Raw genomic sequence first — 21884 nt, 5'->3', positions numbered from 1 at the left:
AAAGCTGTGGTACCTTGCTGATGGTTTTCAAGAGCATCAAAGATTTTCCTCACTGTTCTCATGGTTGCTTCCTTGCACACGAGTTTGATGTCAGAACCAGAGTACCCATCAGTTTTCTGTGACAGAACCAGAACAATACATTACAGCTTACAGCCTTATAAATCAGACAACAGTGGCATTTACAAGCATATATGTTTTATGTGTATTTTTATAAAGTATCTGTAAATTCTATTGCTGTCAGAAATATATCATAGAATATAAAATCAGGATATCCAGAGTTGGAAGGGACCCACAGGGGTCCTTGAGTCCAACTCCTACACACATTATATATGTATACATAGATACATATGTGTATATGTACATATATATATATGCACCTTCCTACAAACCCCTTCCCCACCCCAACATTACGCTGGTTACTCTAGCTTTGAATGTCCACAGTACCTTTCAGGTGCAAAGGAAATACTGAGCATTTTCTTTCTAAGTGACAATTTTCTGTAGGTCAACTAAAACTCACTTTTCTGTGTCTGTTCCCAGCTTTCCTGTTAACAAAATAACTACATTTCCTTATTTATAAAACAAAAACTGAGCAGAATTGTCTCTGAACAGAAGAAAAGAGACAACTGGGCAAGCTGTAGATATTTCTAAATAATTTAGGATGTGACAAGGGGCTAAATAAAGCAAGCCTGATTTCCTAGTGAATCTCACTCTTGTCTGAAAGCTGGTTTCTCCTGCTGCAGTGGAGCTGTGACAAACCTTCCCTACCCAATTAATTGTTCATTACCCCAGTGAATTGGAAGTGCTCCCAGCCCAGTAAGAAGAGTGAGAGAACATACTATTGCTGTAAGTCTCCCTGTATTTAAGGCTGAAAAATTGGCCCAACAGAGAGGATCAGAAAACATGACTCTGCAAGCAGAGCTGTGTGGAACCAGTGATTTCCACAGCCAGGCGTGTACCTATGATATGCTCAGCCCTGCCTCTCACTAATTTCTGGCTGGCTGGAACTTCAGACGGACCCAAAGTCCTTCCCCCAGCCTTGTATGTCGCAATTGCTGCATACAGAGAGGTGCTGTCCCTACCCTCTGCCCTGGACCTCTTCCACCATGACACAATCCCATCACTGTCGACAGTACATGTCACTCTTGCTTATGTTTCCCACTCTGAAAATCCCCAAGCTGCTGCAGTGCTGTCTCACCTGTCCCAGCAAGCTGTAGTCCAGATCTGTTCTCAGCTCCACTCCTCTGCTGTTGCTCAGAGGGGGCAGCCAGTGCTTGATCATTGCTCACCACGCCTCTTTACTTGGAAGGTCGACCAAAATCCACTTCTCTAGCTGCCACAGCATGTCAGAATCCAACTCCCTGCAAGCAAAGCAGAAGAGGAATCATTTCAGTGCATCTCTTTGCAGAGACAGTTTTCACAGGAAGCTCCTCACTACAAGGACTGACAATTTTCAACCCCACCTGTAGCTGTGCCAACCTAGTTTTGAAAAAATAGATTAATTATCAAGTGTATTCCTGTTCGCTGTGTTAGCAATATACTAGCTTACGACAACAAGGCTTAACAACAGCAGTCAGAAGTTTTAGTTATCTTCTCTGGTACTTGTGTGCAGCATGTCCCATCAGTCCTCACCATTTCTCCCTTTGCTATTAAGGAGACACTACAAATTGTCTGTCTGGGGTAATATGTCAGGACTAATTAATTGCTGCTTTGTAAGGGATGCTTAAAATATAGACAGAAACACAGACTTTCAATCTGGGATGCAAGGACCACGTTCATGGCAGAACAGGAGCTTCATCTGAGGCTGCTCCTGCAATGCAAATTATATATAATACAGCCCCAAAGGACAGTATCCTTGTAAAAAGGAGCATGTGAAAGATGAACAGGCTGGATCAATGTGCCAATGAGCCAAAACGTCTCTTGACATCAGCTCTGATAAAGGTGTTTGGCAAAAAAAAAAACAAAAAAAAAACCACAAGACTGAGAATACTCCTTATTTTTACTTGTTTGTGGTGCACAAAGAAAGCTTGAAAGAAAAAAAAAAAGCATTTCATGACCACTTAGATGAAGTCTTTCTTGACAGTGCCCCAGATGCTGTCAGTTTGCAGGAGTCCTGGTACGCCTGGCACGCCAGCTCCGCAGATGCACATCATTTAATGGTCATTTAATCTAGCCTTCTATCAAGTGCTCTTCAGTTGTCTGCATCTAACAGTGACATAACTGAACACAAATTTCTTCTCTGGTTCATCTCTTGTTACTCATATAATGGGAACAATCTACAGGTACCCCAATCATCCATACAATTTTCAAGAAGAAATAGCAGCTACAAAGTATTTACTCATAAGTCTCCAGTGTCTTCCAGGAGCTGCTCTGAGCTATTATCCTTTCAAATGCAGTACCAATCTTTCTCCAGTGGCCCCATTCAGTCACTGAATTGTTATTTCAGTTTAAAATTTAGTTCCCCATGCTTGCCAAGAAACTCTCATCAGGGAGAAACTCCCTTCAATGTGTCTTGTGCAGAGAGGAAAAAAAAAGGAGCCCTAAGCACCATTTCCACCCCTGCCAGCTGAGCAGAAAGAGCCAGCTGCTGGAGGTACACTTAAGCCTGCCTCTACCTTTGATGAAATCAAAGTGAAATCCTTTGGTGAGGATCCTTGGGTGAAATCCTTTTGCCAGCAAAGCCAACGTACAAGCAATACTTCTGGTATAAAACCCCTCTTGAATTTACAGGGAGCTGACTGCCAGCTCAGGACAGACCTGGAGCACACCAACAAAGCTTATTTCTGTCACCTTCGGTGACTTGTATTTATTTTTTAATAGTATCTTCTACTGGCACACAACATAAGAAAAGGAAAAACAGCCTCCCAAGTAGGTGCTGTCGTTCAGCTCAGTGGGATCAGAAGTGCCTCTGTTCCCAGAAAGAACCTCTCAGTTTTGGAGAGCTGAGTCAATGGCTCAGGATGAGAAAACCAGATCAATAGGCTCTCACATGCCAACAGAATTCACTCAGATCCTTACCAGTACTTCTAATCAAGGCCTCCGATGTAAATACCAGAGCTTTGCTAATCAATGTCTATTGGCATATTGATACCATTACTGAGATTTTAGGCTGCTTAAGAGGCTTGCTGAGCAGCCATGGGGCTTCAGCCTATGCTGTGCAACACCCAGTGCAATGCCTCTCACACAGGCTGCAGAATGGGCACAGGACCATTTTGGTCCCCCCTCACCTTCCAAATGTATATTTCAGCAACTTCTCAGAATTGCTCTGCTAGGCTAGAAATTAATTACTCTGCAGCTGACCACCTGCTTGGCTGTTATTTACCCACACTGCCTTCCTCCATGTACCCAAACAGAGACAAAGTTCTCAGGGTTTCAGAGGTGACCACACAGGTACTCTAACTGCTCTTTCAGGAGAAGGACAACCACAGCCAGAGTCCCTGCAAACACCCCATGAATCCACCGAATGTGGACGTTTTTCACCACTTCAGAACACTATTGGGCTACCCCTTGAAATCACAGCTTCACGAGCTCCCTAGCCATGCACAGAGGAAACAACCTTGCCCTTAGTGGATATTAACACAGCAAAAGCACAACGCCCAAGAGGCACTAGGCTCCCAGGCAATATTTCCAGCTGTTCCTCCTACTGCTTTGTTTTAGTTCTGCAGAGATGCAAGCAGTGAAATAGAGGTCTAAGAAGTGCTCCCAACACAGGGAACAGCTCTGTAAATGAGCCCACTGATACATACAAGTCGCTCTATTTATCCAGAAAGGTTACAGTGACCCTGCTTGTTGGCTAAAGATGAAAATGAAGACATGATATTTTTGTTATCTTTAAAGTGTTTAGGTTGTTTGCTAAATTGATTTGTTAGTGAAAAAATGCAAGGTTAAGTGACAACAATAACCAGAACAGAATAATAAGCACTGTGCCAACCAAAATATTATGGGCTATTATTTCAGATAAAAATATTAAGAAATGCTCATGGAAAGAACCTCTATAGTTGGAAGAGGGTGACTTTTGGGAGCTCTCCCAGGTTGACATCACAAGGCATCATGTCTCATTATCACTGCCACATTTCATGGAGGTAAACAAGGCAAACAGCTATTTTTGTTTCCAGGAGGAATATTAATAAATGCATTAAGCAGAAATTAAGAGACCTCAACACCTCCAAAGGTGAAGCCAGAAACAGCAACAAGAGCTCACTGATAATCTACTGGGATCTACTGGGATCATCACCATGGTGTAGAAGATGAAAAGGTACCAAGAACAGCAAGCTTCTCATCATCCCACCTCCTGTCCACCCATGCAGGTGGCCTGAGCAGAGCCACAACAGGCTGAGGACTTGTTCTAAGTCCACGTCTTCTCCTAGGGCTTCCCCACACTGTCCTCCTCTGCTCTCCTTCCTCGCTGTCCTCCACCGTACACACCAGGCATGCACTGCTGGGAGTGAAGGGAAGGGGTGACTGTGGGGGTAATCCCAGATGTTATTTTGGGATTGCAGCCCACCTACCCTATGGTGGTTTTACTCAAGTGGGCAGCCAAGCTCCACCACAACCGCTCTCTCACTCTCCCTCTCCTCAAAGAGGAAGGGGGAGGAAATACAACACAAAGAGGTCAAGGTTTGAGATGAGAATGATTTAATTAAAGGGAAAGGGGAGGAAAAAAAAAAAAGGCCGCACAGAAGCACAGAGAGAAAGGAAAAAAAAAAAAGTTATTCTCTACTTCCCATCAACGAGCAATGTTCGGCCACGTCCTGGGAAGCAGGGCCTCAAAACACGTAACGGTTGTTCAGGAGGAACAGCCCCCTCCCCCATGAGAGCCCCCCCCTTTTTATTGCTGAGTGTGACATCAGGTGTTATGGAGCATCCCTTTGGTTGGTTTAGGTCAGCTGCCCTGGCGATGTCCCCTCCCCATCACTTGCCCACCCCCAGCCTGCTGGCTCTTGGGGGCTTGGAAGGAGTCCTGATGCTGTGGCAGCACTACGCAGCAATAGACACAACACTGGAGTGATATCAGTGCTGTTCCAGCTACGAGTGCAGAGCACAGCACTGTGTGGGCTGCTGCAGGGAAAAGGTGACTCCAGCTCAGACAGACCAAACACATCCCCTGACCCCACCTTGGCCATGTGCTCAGGGATCCAGCACACCCCAGCTCTGGCGGAAGGGAAGAATCTATCAGCTGCCACCAAAGCTTCACCCACCCTGACGGTGGAAAGGGAAAAGCAAGCAGCACTGCAATGGAAGTTAAATACGCTAATACATTAGGAAACATTCACTATGTGGTTAAGGACCACTTTATTTCTTCATTAACAAGGCCTTTATTGTACGTAATTATGTTGAATCACTTCAACAAGGAATTTGTCAATAGGAAGTGCCTGGCTGATAAGCAGGGGGAAGCAAGGCTGGGCAGAAAGCACTGCCTGAAGAGGAAGATCAATAACTGCAGTGCAGCTTAGGACAGCATAAAGAGCTTTGTTTAGGCTTCTTTTCATTCATCTAAAAGCAGCTTGGTACTTTTTTATGATCAATAAATATCCAAGTTAAAAAAATCTCTTGAAATCCAGCTTAATACCAAATGTTTGCAAAAACACAGGGCCCTGCTGTGAAGCAGAAACCTCTAGATTGTAAAACTAGGTATTTTGAAACTTTGTTATAAAATAGCCCTACACAGCTCAAGCCTGGGATCTTACAGTAAGACTGATGGTAGCCAAGTACACAAAAATAATCCATAAACACACAGGTGAGAGCTTTAAGGGGGGCTCAAACTCCACCAACCTTTCTGGAAGCAAACATTGCCAAACTCCTCGAGGCTGTCAGCCTCAATGACAATATAAGATGCTTCTAGATTTCACCTTCCTAAAATACCTAAGTATATACTCAGCTGTATTTTAAAGCATCAGCATTTTAAAGCATCTCCACTCAAGGCACAGCATTGCCAGACATTCATAGGTTGAATTAACTCAGAAGAGGGAAAAAATCCCACCTTCCCACGAGCAATGCTGAAAACGTCTAAAAAGAACATCTAAGCTCTCAGGTATCAAACTTTCAGCAGTAGGAGCTGGCTTCCCACAGCAGCTCAGCTCCCACCCTTGTACCAACACAGATTGCCATCTTTCTGTGGGAGCAGCTCCTCCAAAATATAAATCTTGTCATTTTGGATCTACCTGTGTCATTTTCTTGATGTTTCAAGGGGGCTATTTTGCAGAAAGTAGCACTTCAGAACTGCAAAATGATCCAAATCCAAATGTGTAAAACATTCAAAACTCCAGCCTGTAACTTCTGCTCGGCTTTCCAGAAAGAGATGCATGGTAACAAGACACGCAGGAATCCCTTTTTCTGCAGAGGTGTACAGAGACAGGTCAGCCTCATGCTTGCATTAACACATCTCCAAGATCCCTAGATCCTGCACTATGGAAAAGGAATTTGCAGATGGCTTTGCGTTGTTTCACATGTCCCTGAATTAGAGATAATGAGGAAATAAATGGTAGAAACAAAAACTTGAGCAAGGTCAAGATAAATTAACCTGGCTGCAGTGTTAAACATTGTTATAAATGGCTCAGGATTCAAATTAGGATTAAATAAAAAAATAGGATTTATTAAAAGAATATAAAGGAATAGAGGTAAGCAAACAGCGCTGGGTGCACCGGGAGTCTCCGCTCCACCAGGACGCACACCAGTTACATCAAGCAGCTGATTTTTATGCTCCTAGACTAATACATATTCATTACTACTTCTAAAAAAACCCAGGTTATTATAATTAGCTTCCGGGGTCCAGTCCCTCCTACTGGAGCATGCGCATCAGTCTCCTCTGGGGGTCTCTAGGGGTCTTTCACGCTGAAGGCTCGTAGTCTTCCTCTCCCCTTTGTACTCACTCGGCACTATTCCAAGTTTATGGAACACTCTCTGTACACTCTCTGCAGGTCTTGTCTCCCAACCGTCCTTCAGCTTCTTTTTCCTTCCTCTTAATCTCTTGGCCTCCTGGCCAGATACCAAAGATCCACATAGTATCCCATAACAGTCACTAGTTGTTATCAGTTGTTCTGAAACCCCCAGACATCAAACACAAACAGCTTTCTTATTTGACGCTTCACGAGTAATTAAAACATTCTTCCCCAGCCATTCACAGACACATCTATAGCAGTGTTAAGTTAATCTCGAAGAAGACAGGAAAAAAGGCTGTAACTGTTAGAAATAGAAGTCCGGAATAACAAAAGCAAACAGGTTCATAAATTTAAGGAGTGTTTTCTGAAGACGTGATAAATTGACTAGAATGAGGGGGAGACTGGGACACACTGCATCTGTGGTTCAAGAATTAAATTGCCAGTGCAGGGCCCAGAGGCAGACAGGACTGTTCTTTATGGACACGAATTGTTAACACATTCCTCACAACATGAGCTTTGCGCAGTGGCCAATTGCTGGCTGGCTTAAGGCACCCGTCTGAGGGTCTCTAACCAATTGTATAACAGATTTGTGCACGTGGACAGGGCATGGGGCTATGGGTAAAGTATATGTAGCAGTGAAAAAAAGGCAATAAAGGTCTTCTGTTCAAGAGCCATCAGGAGTCCGTGTCTTTCGTCCCTGCAAATGTTGACCCCGACGTGATCGGGAAGAGAGCAACAATAAGAGAAGCGTCTGAAGGGACCCCCCAAATGACTCAAGCTGACGGCAGGACCACAGTGTTAATCCCAGGATGTCACCTCAAGAAGCAGGTGAGCGGCTGGGGCATTAACTATGGGAGCTAATTTATCGGCTGAGGAGGCAGTGATAGCTAAGCTACTGAATCAACTCCTGGTAAAAAGAGGAGTGAAATATGACCTATATAAAGTGAAACAATTGCTAAAGTTCTTACGAAGAATGGGGCCCCAGCAACAGCTTTGATGGCGTTTGATGTAAAAACTTGGGAAAAGGCGGGGACAACTATATAGGACACTGCCTCGTGGGGAGATGCAACAGCTGCTGAGGTGATGACGACCTGGCACTTAGTAACTGAGACACTGAGATCATGGCAAGCAGAAAAAAGGGAATCAACAGCAGCCGCTCAGGCTATGCAGACGGGTGAAATAAAAAGCGGTGACTGTGTACCGCCAGAGGAAGCAAACCTGACAGACTTGGGAACAGAGGCAGAGACAATGTCTCAGCTGTTAGCGCCGCCACTGCCACCACCCACAGTCAGTGGCACCACCCGCAGGGGATCCTTTTGACCCCCAAGATCATTGGAAACAACTTCAGAGAGAAGCAGTAAAAGGGGTGGGGAGGGGCGTAGGGCTCATTTTTCCAGTCTGAGTTTGGGATCACAGGCAAAATGACTGGAACCCCTTCCAGTGGGACCTTATTAAAAAACTGCATAAGATGGTGACCACTTGTGGGTTATTGGCCCTGTTTACACAGTCCCTGCTGGAGAATGTCATGACAGGACAGCTTTTAACCCCCTTTGACATATGACAAGTGGTGGTGATGATATTACCTCCAACACAAAAATTTTTATGGGAACAGAAATGGAAAGAGTTGTGCAAACATGCAGCGCTCCAAAATTTAGAAAGGCAGCCGGGGGATCCGCTTTTTGGGTGGATCTGATGGCGGATCTGCACCTTCAAGCAAATCTAGATCCAGGCATCCTCCGGCTGACTGCAACCCTAGCCCTCCAGGCACTGTTCAGAATTCCAGAGACCGGGAAGTCCGCACAACCTTTTACAAAGGTCCAGCAAGGGATGTCTGAACCATACATGCAGTTTATTGATGAGCTTTGCAATGCGTTAGATAAGCAGATTGACAATTGGGAAGCAAAAGACGCTTTGCTACAAAGGCTAGAGGTATAAAACGCAAATACCGACTGTAAAAAGGTGCTATAGGCTCTGCCTGTGAATGCAACACTAGTTCAGATGATACAGGAGTATAACCAAGTGGGTTCTGATATAAATTAGGTCTGAATTCAATCTGAATTTTGTAATATTTATGAAACAAATATTTCTAAAAGGTATAAAAGGCAAATAAACAGCGCTGGGTGTGCGGGGAGTCTATGCTCCACCAACACACACACAAACATCAAACATTCTAAATACATATATACAGAACATTGCTTTACATAATAACCCGAGTATGCCTATACATACATACAATCAGGATAGGTAACAAACAATCCTTTAAGTTCCATAACAGTCTCCATTTTCCATTCTTCAGGCCTTATGTATCCCGTTCTTCCCAGATCAGAGAAAAGCAAATCCATCTCCTTTTCACAGCCAATAGGCCTGTGAGAAACACTCCGTAGCCAATAACTTAGGCTCAGGCGAGGATCTCAGTGAAGTAGTAATTTATTCGCGATTGCAATGGCGGGCGCCCCACAAGCAGGAGAGAGCGCATCTACTAGTTCCAAAACACAGTTTATATACCTTTTGATGGCAGGACCCTCCCGTTTCCCCACTGAGTGGGTAATCCAGGTTCACAATCTATCTGATGCTTCACGAACAATGCATGGCCTTCAGTTGCCGGCCTGTTAAATTTCAATTTTCTTTTGACATTTTTACTGTTTGAAGTGGTAATGTTTCTTCACTTATCTGACTTGACACCGTGATTTTCACCTAATTGTCCTAAGGAGTCTGGTTGTCTGCATTTTACAAGGTCGCCTGCAAAGCTTTCTTATCACTGTAAACATATCTCAGTACCACATTCCCTCCTTCTAAACAATGTAACTCTGCAAAAACAACATTTCTATTCCCACAAGCCTGGGTCAAAAGACACGTCCAGGTCAGTAGGGGACGTAACAGCAAAAGCCTTCGATGGCTGTAGTAGCAGAGGGGCCCATGGCATAGCAGTCGGATCAGTAAAGGATCCCGCAGCTCCCTCACTATCTGGCAAACCACACGTTTCTGATTGTGGCCCCACATGGCTCTTTAAGGCCTCAGAGACTGCTCGCCAGGTGCCGAGCAATCCCACTGCAACCTTGCCATTTTTAGTTGCAGAGTCCCACACCTTGACCTCAATTTGGTCCCATATTTCAGGCTCATTAACTGTCCAATTGTTAAGGAGAATGAGCTGTAAGGTTACCAGGACAGTCTTTGTTCCTAAGGACGTATGATTCCCCATAGCGCGCAACTGCTTACCAGCGAGAGGCAGTTGTGTGCACTGGTCTGCTTCTCTCAGCTCAAGCTTCTCTCCAGCTCCAGTGCTGCCTATTTCCAGCGATGAGCTTCTGTGAGCAGTTTGCTGAGTTTGGCCGAACCTATCTTCATGAGGCAATCAAAGTGCCTGTTCTTGTCCTGGTCTCCATTCTGCCAGCCTGTTCCTCTTCACTTCTTTTTCCTGCTTCTTTATTGATGTAACTTCATCGTGCTGCCTTCTTTTTTTATCTTGAGGGCAGGCTCCCCTCTTATACCCTTCTCTCCACAGCAGTTCTTTTCAAAACAACTTTTCATTGGTCAAACAACTTTGAATGTAACAGCAACAGCAAACACCCAGAAACATCCATGCCTTAACGGCTGGTGAACAAGCAACCGGAGACTGCATGGAGTCTCCTGAATCACCCTTCTTTGTTCCCTCTAAACTCTTTTACATTCCTGATGGCCTCGTCGTTAAGAGTCTAATGTTATCTCAATCATGGAGTTTTCCAACCCCCATGGCCACATTCCCAAATCTCCCCCTTCTTTATTAATATCAACCATTTTCTCGACACGAATTACCACTCCATATATAACAGTTCTATCGAACATCATACCGAATCGCTGGCGTCCGCTTTTGCAACAGCAGTCAAGACCCAATGGTCAGAAAAAATACTATAGGTGTGGAGACCCGAGCCACCTAATCTTCGTATGCCCCTGGCGGGGTCGGGGGGGCGGCCCGCCGGCATTTCTACCCACTTTGTGCCCCAGATATGGGAGGGGACGCCACTGGGCGAGCCAATGCCGCTCTAAATACAACGCGGAAGGGCAGCGTTTGCCGTCGCGGCAGGGAAACGGGAGGAGGAGTGCAGGGCGGGGCCGCGCGACGACACAAGCACCCACGCCTCCCGGGTCAAAGGAGGAACCTCCCACAAGGGAGGGCTCCAAATGCAATGATGACGCAGGGTCCAGAGCCACCTGCTGCCCCGTTGCCACGGTTACCACCGTGGACACCCTCTCAGCAAGAACCAGAGGGAGTGCCGGAGTGGATGTCTCCACAGTAACAGACGCCACCTTGTGGGGTACTCACGTTCATAAAATTCCATTGAACGTCAAAGGACCAATTGGGAATGACTGTAGTGTATTGCTGCTAGGACGATCAAGTACAACTTTGACTGGATTGTTTGTTTTGCTGGGGATAATTGATGCAGACTATAATGGACAAATCCAAGCTATGGCTTGGACACCGTCTCCACTGTTGTCAATACCAAAGGGAACTAGAATTGCTCAACTGATTCTTTTCTGAGCAGTAGTCTGCAGGAGTTGGTTCAAGAACAACTCCAACAAGGACATATTGTTCCAACAAACAGCCCATGGAATTCACCAGTGTTTGTCATCAAGAAGAAGAGCGGGAAATGGAGATTACCGCATGATTTGTGACGAATCAATGCAGTGATCGAGGACATGGGCTCCTTGCAGCCAGGTTTACCCTCACCTACAATGGTACCCCATAATTGAGACATCGTTGTTATGGACTTGAAAGACTGTTCTTTCACAATTCTTTTGCATCCTGACGACGCTCTTCATTTTGCCTTCTTGGCAAGTACCAAAGATCAATAGGAAGGAGTCTATGGACCAATATCATTGGACATTACTACCACAAAGCATGAAAAACTCCCCAACCACGTGCCAAACCTATGTCGCAAAAGCTATCCAACCAGTATGCCAATGGTTTCCAGAGATATACATATACCACTACATGGATGATATCCTACTAGCTGGACCATATAGTGATAAGGTCCAAGAGGCACTGCCTGCCTTAAAACAAGTGTTACAGACAGCAAGACTCCAAATTGCACCTGAAAAGGTGCAGACCCAAGCACCTTGGAAGTATCTGGGGTGGAAGATTTTACAGCAGACCATTCAACCACAGCAGATATCCATTAATGCAGATGTTAAGACACTGAACGATGTACAGAAATTACTAGGGAATATAAACTGGATTAGACTACAACATGGGATAGACGATTCAATATTGGTGCCTCTCCTTGAGTTATTGAAGGGAGAGGCTGATATTAATGCCCCAAAGCGATGGACTGAGGAGGCTCATAAAGCATTGCAAATGGTTAATGAAAGAATCTCAGCGCAGCAACGCCATCGTCATAGTGAGATCCTCCCCCTTCAACTATATACTTGTAATCAAGAACAACAACCAGTGGCTATTATTGGGCAATGGGACCATAAGGTCCCATAAGGACCCCCCCCCAGTGGTCCTGGAATGGGTCTTTTTACCCCATCAACCCTCAAAAACTACTGCAATGTGAGTGGAAATGTTTGCCATCCTCATAAAGAAATTACATGAGAGAATAATTGAATTAGCAGAAGAGCCCAATCTGATTATAATTCCCATAGTAAAAGACTATTTCACCTGGTGCTTGCAGAATAGTTTAGGAGCTCCAAATAGCATTGACGGGATTTGATGGACAGGTTGATACCCACCATCCACCTCATAAAATGTTCTTGTTTTATAATAATAGAAAAATAGAAAAGCAGCCATTGTGCCAACAGCAACCAGTGGATGGGTGGACAGTCTTTACAGATGGGCCTGGAAAAACAGGCAAAGCTGTAGTAACTTGTGAAGAAGGTGGAAAGTGGCAACACCAGACTGAGCAGATCCAAGGTTCTGCACAGATAGTTGAATTACATGCTATTATAATGGCTTTTAAGCGCTGGCCAACAGTACCTTTGAATATTGTATCGGACTCACAATATGCTGTAGGTGTCGCTCAGCACACTGAGAGGGCACATTTGAGACATATCCCAAAGGAAAACTTGTTTCTAAAATTTAAAGAGCTGCTATTTTTGGTGGAGCAGCAAGCACACCCGTATTGTATTATTCACATGGAGAGCCGTACCATGTTACCTGGCATTTTTGCAGAGGGTAACGCACACGCTGACCAGCTAATTAATAAGGCACTGGGGCAGTCAGGGTCAAAGGTGCTGGAGCAAGCACGGTTATCCCATGTTTTTTTCCATCAATCCGCCAAAGTCTTGGCAAAACAATTCGCTATATCGATCACTGATGCCAAATTGATTGTCCAAACATGTCCTGACTGTCAACAATATGTTTCGACCCTGTCTTTAACAGTAAACCCTAGAAGTCTACGGTCCTTACAGTTATGGCAGACCAACATAATGCATATTCCAGAATTTGGTCGCTTGAAATATGTTCACGTATCAGTAGACACTTTCTCTCATGCTATTTGGGCGACGGCTGTGGTGGGTGAAATTAGCCACCATGTCCAGGCTCACTTCCATGTCATTTTCACAGTGCTAGGCATCCCAAAGGAAATAAAAACCAACAGTGGCCCCACCTATGGTAGTCACTTCCTTCAAACCTTTTTTCAAACTTGGGGTATCCGACACATCACAGGAATTTCTCAAGCCATCGTAGAGCGCACACATCGCACCTTGAAAACACTGCTAATAAACAAAAAGGGAGAGACACCCAGGAAACACCACAGAACAGGTTGAGAAAGGCACTTTACGTAATGAATCACCTATCATTACCCTTTCCTCACAAAGAGGTACCGCCCATAGTAAAACATTACAAAAGTATGAATTCTGCACTGTCACAGGTGCCACAATCAGAGCAGGCCTTAGTGATGGTAAAAAATTTAAGTACAGGTCTTTGGGAGGGACCCCATCCTTTAATAACTTGGGGTTGAGGGCATGCACGTGTCTTCATAGGTCACAAACCAAGATGGGTAGCAGCAAGGGGAGTAAGGCCATGGTTGGCCTCCTCCTCACAATCGCTGCTGTCATCGGTTATTGCCAGCCCTAGGTCTCCACACAACCACACTGCAACATCTGGGTCACCCTCACCAACATGACAAGACAAGAAGCGATGTGCCTGTCCCTGGGTAGTGCTAACGACCAGTTTATGACATGGTTGGTGGGGATCCCAACAAATAACAAAGATTGGACTATTTGCTTACTGCAAGTACCCCTAGAGCCACAGGAATTAGATATCTTGGAAAGTGTAACAGCAACAGCATGTGTTAGGTTCAATTACAAGGGCAAAAACCATAACCTTGAAACAAATCGTCAATGCCACACTTGCTCCTTATCACAATGCATTTCTTTGGTGTAATTCTACAAAACTATAATAGCATCATTCCTTGTGCCAGGAGCTGCTCTGCTCGGCTGTGGAATCGACTGTGGAGCAGACACCCCTAGGTGCACCCCGAGCATTTTCCTTGGAGGAGCCTCCACTCTCAGCCACTCACCACAGGAGTAGACAAGGACCTCCTGAAGCCACAGACAAGTCATTTTAAATGATATATTTTTGTGGTGTGAATGAAAAGTGCAAGGGGCCTCTTTGCGTAATTGTGCTGTGCGAGTGAGATGCAGCATCGCTGCAAAGCAACATCCCTAGTGCTTAGTGGCTTGTTGACTGATGTAGATTCTAGTAGACACACTACTTTACAAACGTAATTCTGCTTGTGATTTTCACTGTTGCTTATTGTACCTTGCTTATTGCAATGTCCGTGGTGCTTGATAGAAGTCTATAGAAAGCATTTGGTTGGTTGAAAATAAAAAAGGGGGAATTGAGGGGAAGGAATTCGCAGGTGGCATTGCACATTCACACATCCCTGAATAATGAGGAAATAAGTGGTAGAAACAAAAACTTGAGCAAGGTCAAGATAAATTAACTTGGCTGCAGTGTTAAAGATGAGCTTTGCGCAGTGGCCAATTGCTGGCTGGCTTGAGGCGCCTGTCTGAGGATCTCTAACCCATTGTATGACAGATTCGGGCACGTGGACAGCATATAGTGCTACAGGTAAAGTATATGTAGCAGTGAAAAAAGGCAATAAACATCTCCCGTTCAAGAGCCATCAGGAGTCCGTGTCTTTCGTACATTCACAGCACCTTCAGGACAGCTGTGCTCTTTGAACTCTTCCTCTGAGGGTTTTTGAATACCCAATTTTTCTTTTCCAATCAGTAGATCCTGCAAAGACCACTGAAAGTCGCAATGCGTTGCTTAGAGTTTCTCCTTCTAAAAGGATATTGATGCTACAGTAACAAACATTTGTAGTGTATTACTAATGAACCACAAAGAGATTATTGAAAGGAAATTAATACATTGATAATCCATTAACTGTTCACACACACAGTAGATATTTTTTCCAGTATTTTCTTATACAGATGTAACTTAATTGAGTCCTTGTCTGCTCAATTCCTTTCCTTGTGCGTCACAGCCAAGAAGTGTCTGTACATTACACAAAATAAAATATACACCAAGGCTTTTTTAAAAGTGCTCAGAAGCAAGCAGCTGTGAATACACACACTGAGTTACTCAGACATGGACACCCCCTACGGTCAGCAACAGTCTTCTGATCACAGCCCAATGCCCTCCACTCACACAGAAAGGCTTTTCCAATATGTCTCCTTATGACATCGCTGAGATAACTAGCCAAAAAAAACAACAACAAAAAAACAAAAAACAAAAAACAAACCACTAATCATGAAAAACAACAACCCAGAAAAGAAGCCTGTGACTTTGCAGGTGCAGAGCCCTCACTTGCTCCCAGACAGTTTTGGATAGCCCTGTTCTATGTCTGTCATGCTTTAAGGACAGGAAGGAACATGGACAAAAGTACCCTTCATATGCCTATTATCTTTTTTGCAGATGTCTGCCTCTAAGATTGTCCCTTACCAAACCTAATTTCCACAGTTTACTTCACTGCATTTTTCCTCTCTGCTTTCAACATACCCATTTTTCTGTAGAAAAAGATGTTCTTCCACTGAAGATTTCATGGATCTCCCTGCCCTTGGACAGGGAGAATTTCAGGGCAAGCAGAAATCCACAGATTAGTTCCAGACCTCTGAAAGCTAACTTCAAAAACAAGCTCATCATCAATTTGTTTCAAATCCCAGTACAGGTGTTGGCTCCTACTCTGAAAAAAGGTTAATGAGCTACAAATCAGACTGTTAAAAACAGCTGTGCTTGCCCAACAGCCATTATTTTCCCCTCGTACTATTTGCAACCATTTGAAAAGGTATGTATGAAACCAAGAGAAATACTGGACCAGTTCAGGTGAGTGATCCAGCCAGATCAACCTGCTAGTTGCTGGTGACCATGGGAGAGGTCATCCAAGGAGAGCACAGAGCTGGCTATTTTCTGTTGACTGTTGTCATCCTCCTCTCCTCTCTCTCTTGTTCTCAATACCTGTTCTGCCCATTTTGATAGCCAATGTGATGAAATATTCTAGTTCTGATTTCCAACCATTTATTCTTCTGTTCCAAATTATGTTAAAAGAACCGAAGAATTTTGTCCCTCAACTTTTAAAAGTCAAATTTGATACCAATAAAATCCAACCTTCCTATTTGTGGAATATCCTTCTAAACACTAGATGTTTTAAGCACCTTATATTTCCAGGCTTAAACCTTTCTTAAACATAGTAAATAACTCGCTTCTAAAGTCAAATACTCCACTTTAAATGTTAGCAGCTAGTAGCACCAGCATATGTTGACTTTATTATGAATTATTCTCATGTGGTACAAATAGCAAGAATTGCAGAGTTTAAAAGTAAAAGCTCCAAATTAATCTTTACATGCTTTAACCAAATATTAAAGCTTTTTCTGTAAAAGCCTAAATAAAGCCTTTATCTATGCTTAGAAGCTCATGCAAATGTATTCAAAATGCACTCTCTGGATCTCTTACCATGGCAGATTGGAAGCTGCTAAATAAATAAATAAATAAATAAATACAAGATCATCAGATCAGGCCAAGCCATCCATCTGCACCAGTAATTCTGTTTTCATCTGTCAACTTCCTTCATGTTCACCACTACCAAGATTCAGAGAAACTTTATTTGCTCAGTACATTAAAGTAATCATTTTATTTATACAGTGTCATTCACAGCAACTGAGTCCTTGTCACCACTTTGCCCCAATTCAAAGTGTGATTATGCTCCATTAGCTAACACCTAAGCATTAAAATTAAGCTTTCTAATGATTACTTAAATGGCCTCTTTTCAGTACACTAAAGTGAGGAGTGTTCACCATTACTGAATCCAAAGAAACTATTTAGTTTTATTTTTTCTTTATATTAATCTCCAAATAAAAGTGATGTTTACTGGAAAACAACTAAGGCTTTGATTAATTGACCTATGTAGGAGAATTTATAACACAATAGTTGCCATTAAACAACTTATACACCTACCTATTCAGGGCAACTACTGGCATTTTTCTGTGAGTAAATTTTAAGTGGCCACAAGAAGATACATGTACTGCTGAATTCAACAGTTTGCAAAATGTTGTATCAAAAGTAAACAGAAGAGTTTGCAGCATTGAAACAAATTGAAAAATAGGGCAGAGACCACACACAAAGGATCCTTCTTCAAGGAGAGAAGGGGAACTTAAGCAAAGCGCTAAGAATTCTGGCCCTGATCCAGGTAACCAATTTTGAAGGAAACCAGTTTGAACTCTCAGTTCCAAACGTGAAGTCCATGGTAACCCCTGGACCAAATCCAGAGAAAACATCAGGGCCTTAGATGATAAGAATTATAATTCAAATTTAATGGCTTATTTCTGCAAAGACATCTACACATTGGCATGATGTCAATATTTAATAAGGATACATAAAAATAACTATATAATCTCAGATAAAAACCCTTACTGAAATACATAATCCAGTGATGTTAATGAGAACTTTTAAAAAAGTATGAAAGCAAGACTTGCCCCATAATTTATAGCTATCAACTGACAATTATTATAGGTTGTGTATTTATGATATGGCCTATTCTATTTGTGCATATGTGTAAGCATATAGCTTATAGTATATAACATGCATATAGTCACACTGTAATGGGCTCTTAATAGGCATAATGATATTTTTGTATTTCTCCTGCTTCTCCTCCTTGTTCAATCCTCTTATTTTTTTAAAACTAAAACTGTCTACCCTATGGATGACAATAATAACCCCCCCATCCCCCCATTCTTGCAACTCTAAGTCCTGACAATGCTATCAAAATTTGCCCCATTAATGAAAATGCCATTCTACTGTACACACTGCATCTTACCTTGCTACACCCCACCCTGTCCAAAACATCACAGAAACAACTGCTTTTCACTTGCCTCTAACAAGCCACCTGTTCTTTCCCCCAGCTGTTTTTACTTCCACTTCAAATACCTTATTTGAAAATACAACAGCACTGGTTATGCATTCATGTGCCTCTCTCCTGCTCACAATCTTCCTAGACCCATTATTTCCATAGTCCTGTGCTAAACTTCACACAACCTGCGTTTCACACTTCTCTACTGATCTCATCTACTATGAATGAAACAATGGCCACATCTCTCTCTTTAAATCCCCACAGCATATGCAACATTTTCATGGAACAGTATTTTCAGAGCTGATAGGCATTCTGAAAATAACACACTACAAGGCTGCTAAAGCTGACAACATAACAGAAGAAAAATAACTTACTATTAAGTCATGAAAATTACCCTTATCACTCAAAATAACTCCACTGTCAATAAAATTGAAAAGACAAGTCTTTCAGGGGCCCAATCATGCTTCTATTAAAGTTTACAGAGTAGTCTCATGCCTTACTTTAGCTAAGATTTGTTTCTAGCAGGTATATTGTATGATTAAACTTTGGTCAGCACCTGAAACACAGTATTAAAAAGATGCATTGCAAAGGGGGACGTATATTCTCCTAAGACCATAGGAAGTGATCTCATAATTTACCCAGAAACAGTGCCTCTTTGACTCATAACTGACTCCAGCTCATCCAAGAAAATTGTGGAAGGAGCATGGTGCCAGGCAAGCTCAAATAGCACCTGTTTAAAGAAAAGAGTAAAAGTGACAGAAAACATTAACAAGAAAATGAAGCCAGAGATAGAAGAATGGGGGGTTGCTTAATCGCTTTAAAATAGATATTGCTGAATGTCTTTGCTTACTACTGTGAAAATTAACTGAAACAAGGAGTCTCGGGGCCCCTCACAGAGGATGTTTCCTGACAAAAATGGGGAACCTGTCTCAAAAAACAGCTGAGACTGACCTTGTGATTTGGACAAGAGCCAAGGAGCAGCTGAGTCTGCAGGGGGTCAGCTAGTGGTGATGAAGAAGAGTTATTGAACTTCATCCTCATGATCCCTCCCCCCAATGACCACCACCAGAAGACACTGCGCAGGTACAGAAGGGAGGAGTTTATGGAAATGACTTCTTGGAGCTAATTTTAATACAAAGTGGGGATGGGTTATGAATATGTATAGGCGTATTGGGAAACTTCATGCATATGTAACTTTTTACTGCATATAACCAAAGCAAGTTGCTGCGTTAAGGTGAGCATGCCTTTGGGAGCTATCCCGCATGCGCCCGAAGACGAAATAAACCACATACCTACTTTATAACTTATTTGCTTTGAGTTGTAGAGTTCTTCTGTTGGGAATTGGCATAATTGTTCGATCTAAGCTTGCTTTAAGCAACCAGGGGTAGGCCTTAGAAATCTCAGGGCCTGCTGTAGCTGAGCAAACCAAGCTGCCAGAGTAACTGTGAGAAGCTCCCACAGCAATGACTCCCACATCACCCAATTAAGGAACTCAGAAAATATTGTTATCAGCAGCTGGCCTCAAGGACTAGGTCTACGTGACTGTTAAGCACAAAGGGGGTTGTTTTCCAGACTGCTAATCAAAAGGTGGTGTTATTTTCTTAACGGTTTGTCTGAGTGCTTTTGACCAATAATCTTGTGTGAAACACTGTCCACCCCTGTAAAATTCACTATAAAAGTTGGGCTATTCGGGCAATAAAATGGTGAAGCATGATCTGACTCTGTTGGTGTCTGTCGTGCTTTTGGCCGTGCATCGCAACATTCTTCCATGAATCAAAAACTAACACAAAAAAGGCATTAAGAGCCACTGGCGCAGGAGATAAATAATGCTACCCATACTCCAAACTTCTAGGACAAAAAGGAATATGTTCCAGGGCAAAAAATCTGGGTAGGCTGAGGGTCCCTGAATCCTCTCAAATTCTGAAAGGTTTGTAAAGGAGATATACAAGCACGTAATCCTGTCTTTATATGTAAATCTTTGTCTAAATCCTATCAGAGTACCCTGAGAATAATGGGATAGAAGGAAATGACCTATCAGAGGATTCTGGAAAGTCCTAAATTGCTATCAGAGATTAAACATTCTGTCCTCTATGGTGCTCCTTTCGTAGCTTTTTTTTAATAAAGATTTGAGGAAAATAATAAATCAAGCGCACCATAATGAAAAAAAAATTGACTGCTTGTCCTGGTTTCAGTTAGAACAAAATTAATTTTTTTGCCAACAGGCAGGCTGGGGGATAAGAGGGTGGTGAAGGAGAAAGGGAGAGTAATCAAGTAAGAAAAAATATCTTCCCCTTTCCCCTCCACAGATTGACTCCCTAATGGAAAAAAACAATAGGTATAATTGCTAATAGTTCCCAAGATACAGTTTCCAAAGTACAGAGTCGACGATGTTACTGAGTACAAATAACAAGTTAGAGTCATGACCAGACATTTCATTTCATTTCAGACATCATTTCTGCTTCTCTTGATAAGAATTTGTCCTGGTTTCAGTTAGAACAGAATTAATTTTCTTCCTAGTAGCTGGTGGAATGCTGTGTTTTGGCTTAGGATGAGAAGAGTGCTGATAACACCCCGATGCTTTAATTGTTGCAGAGCAGTGCTTATACTAAGCCAAGGACATCTCAGCCTTTTGCTCTGTCCTGCCAACGGGCAGGCTAGGGGTGCAGTAAGAGCTGGGAGGGGACAGACCCGGGACAGGTGACCCAAACTAGCCAAAGGGGTATTCCATACCATCTGACGTCATGCTAAACAATATCTAGGGGTGGCTAGCCAGGGGGAGGGGGCCGGACCGCTCGGGGTTAGGCTGGGCATCGGTCAGCGAGTGGTGAGCAATTGCATTGTGCATCACTTGTTTGTACATATTATTATTACTTTCCTATTATCACCATTGTATCATTATTATTATTATTGTTATTATTATTTTTGTTATTATTATTTTCCTGTCTTATTAAACTGTCTTTATCTCAACTCACGGGCTTCACTTTCCATTTCTCTCCCCCATCCCAGAGAGGGAGGGGGGAGGGTGAGCGAACGGCTGCGTGGTGTTTAGCTGCCGGCTGGGTTAAACCATGACAGTCCTTTTGGCGCCCAATGTGGGGCCCGAAAGGTTGAGATAACGGCAGATCTGACCAGAGTGTGTTAAACTAAAATTGGTGTAAGGATTAGACCTGCTTAATAGTCACTTGTCACGATGCTGATTGCTTTAATCTCAAGTCTGCTGCGCCTGTTTTCCAAATTGAGTATTATAGTACATTATTTTCCGTATTTGCTCTCTGTCGTGTTGTTTATCCTCTCCGGGCCCTGGTTTCAGATCATTATGGTACTGAGTGTTATAGCAATGGCTTATGAGACGATAAGATATCTGGTCATGACTCTAACTTGGTATTTATACTCAGTAACATCGTGGACTCTGTACTTTGGAAACAGTATCTTGGGAACTATTAGCAATTATACCTATTGTTTTTCTCCATTAGGGAGTCAATCTGTGGAGGGGAAAGGGGAAGATACTTTTTCTTACTTGATTACTCTCCCTTTCTCCTTCACCACCCCTGTATCCTCCTGGATCACTCTCCCTTCCTCCTTCACCACCCTCTTATCCCCCGAGCTTGTCACAATAGCTCTCCAAGATATTGAATATTTCTGGGATACTCAGAATACCATAGTCTTGTTGTTCTGCCTC

General features: G+C 43.1%; 1 protein-coding gene across 3 annotated transcripts in view; it reads right to left on the bottom strand.

Annotated features, from left to right (window-relative positions):
* The window catches only part of KATNAL2 (katanin catalytic subunit A1 like 2), a 177946-nt gene that overhangs the window by 2563 nt on the left and 153499 nt on the right, over positions 1–21884 (bottom strand). The window contains exons 1-4 of one of the 3 annotated variants that reach the window (XM_068665312.1): positions 18844–19111; positions 16813–16938; positions 1196–1358; positions 14–116 (exon numbers count right to left, since the gene is read on the bottom strand). In XM_068665312.1, coding sequence (XP_068521413.1) covers positions 14–116; positions 1196–1279 — 187 coding nt within the window. In that variant the 5' untranslated portion in view covers positions 1280–1358; positions 16813–16938; positions 18844–19111. Of the gene's footprint in view, positions 1–13; positions 117–1195; positions 1359–15861; positions 16013–16812; positions 16939–18843; positions 19112–21884 lie in introns of those variants that run through there. The other 2 variants (XM_068665314.1, XM_068665313.1) reach the window with 2 other exon arrangements.

Source organism: Anas acuta, chromosome W (genome assembly GCF_963932015.1).
Source record: "Anas acuta chromosome W, bAnaAcu1.1, whole genome shotgun sequence".
Taxonomy (NCBI): domain Eukaryota; kingdom Metazoa; phylum Chordata; class Aves; order Anseriformes; family Anatidae; genus Anas; species Anas acuta.
Note: the sequence above shows the minus strand (reverse complement) of the source record. Positions and strands in the feature narration are given on the sequence as shown.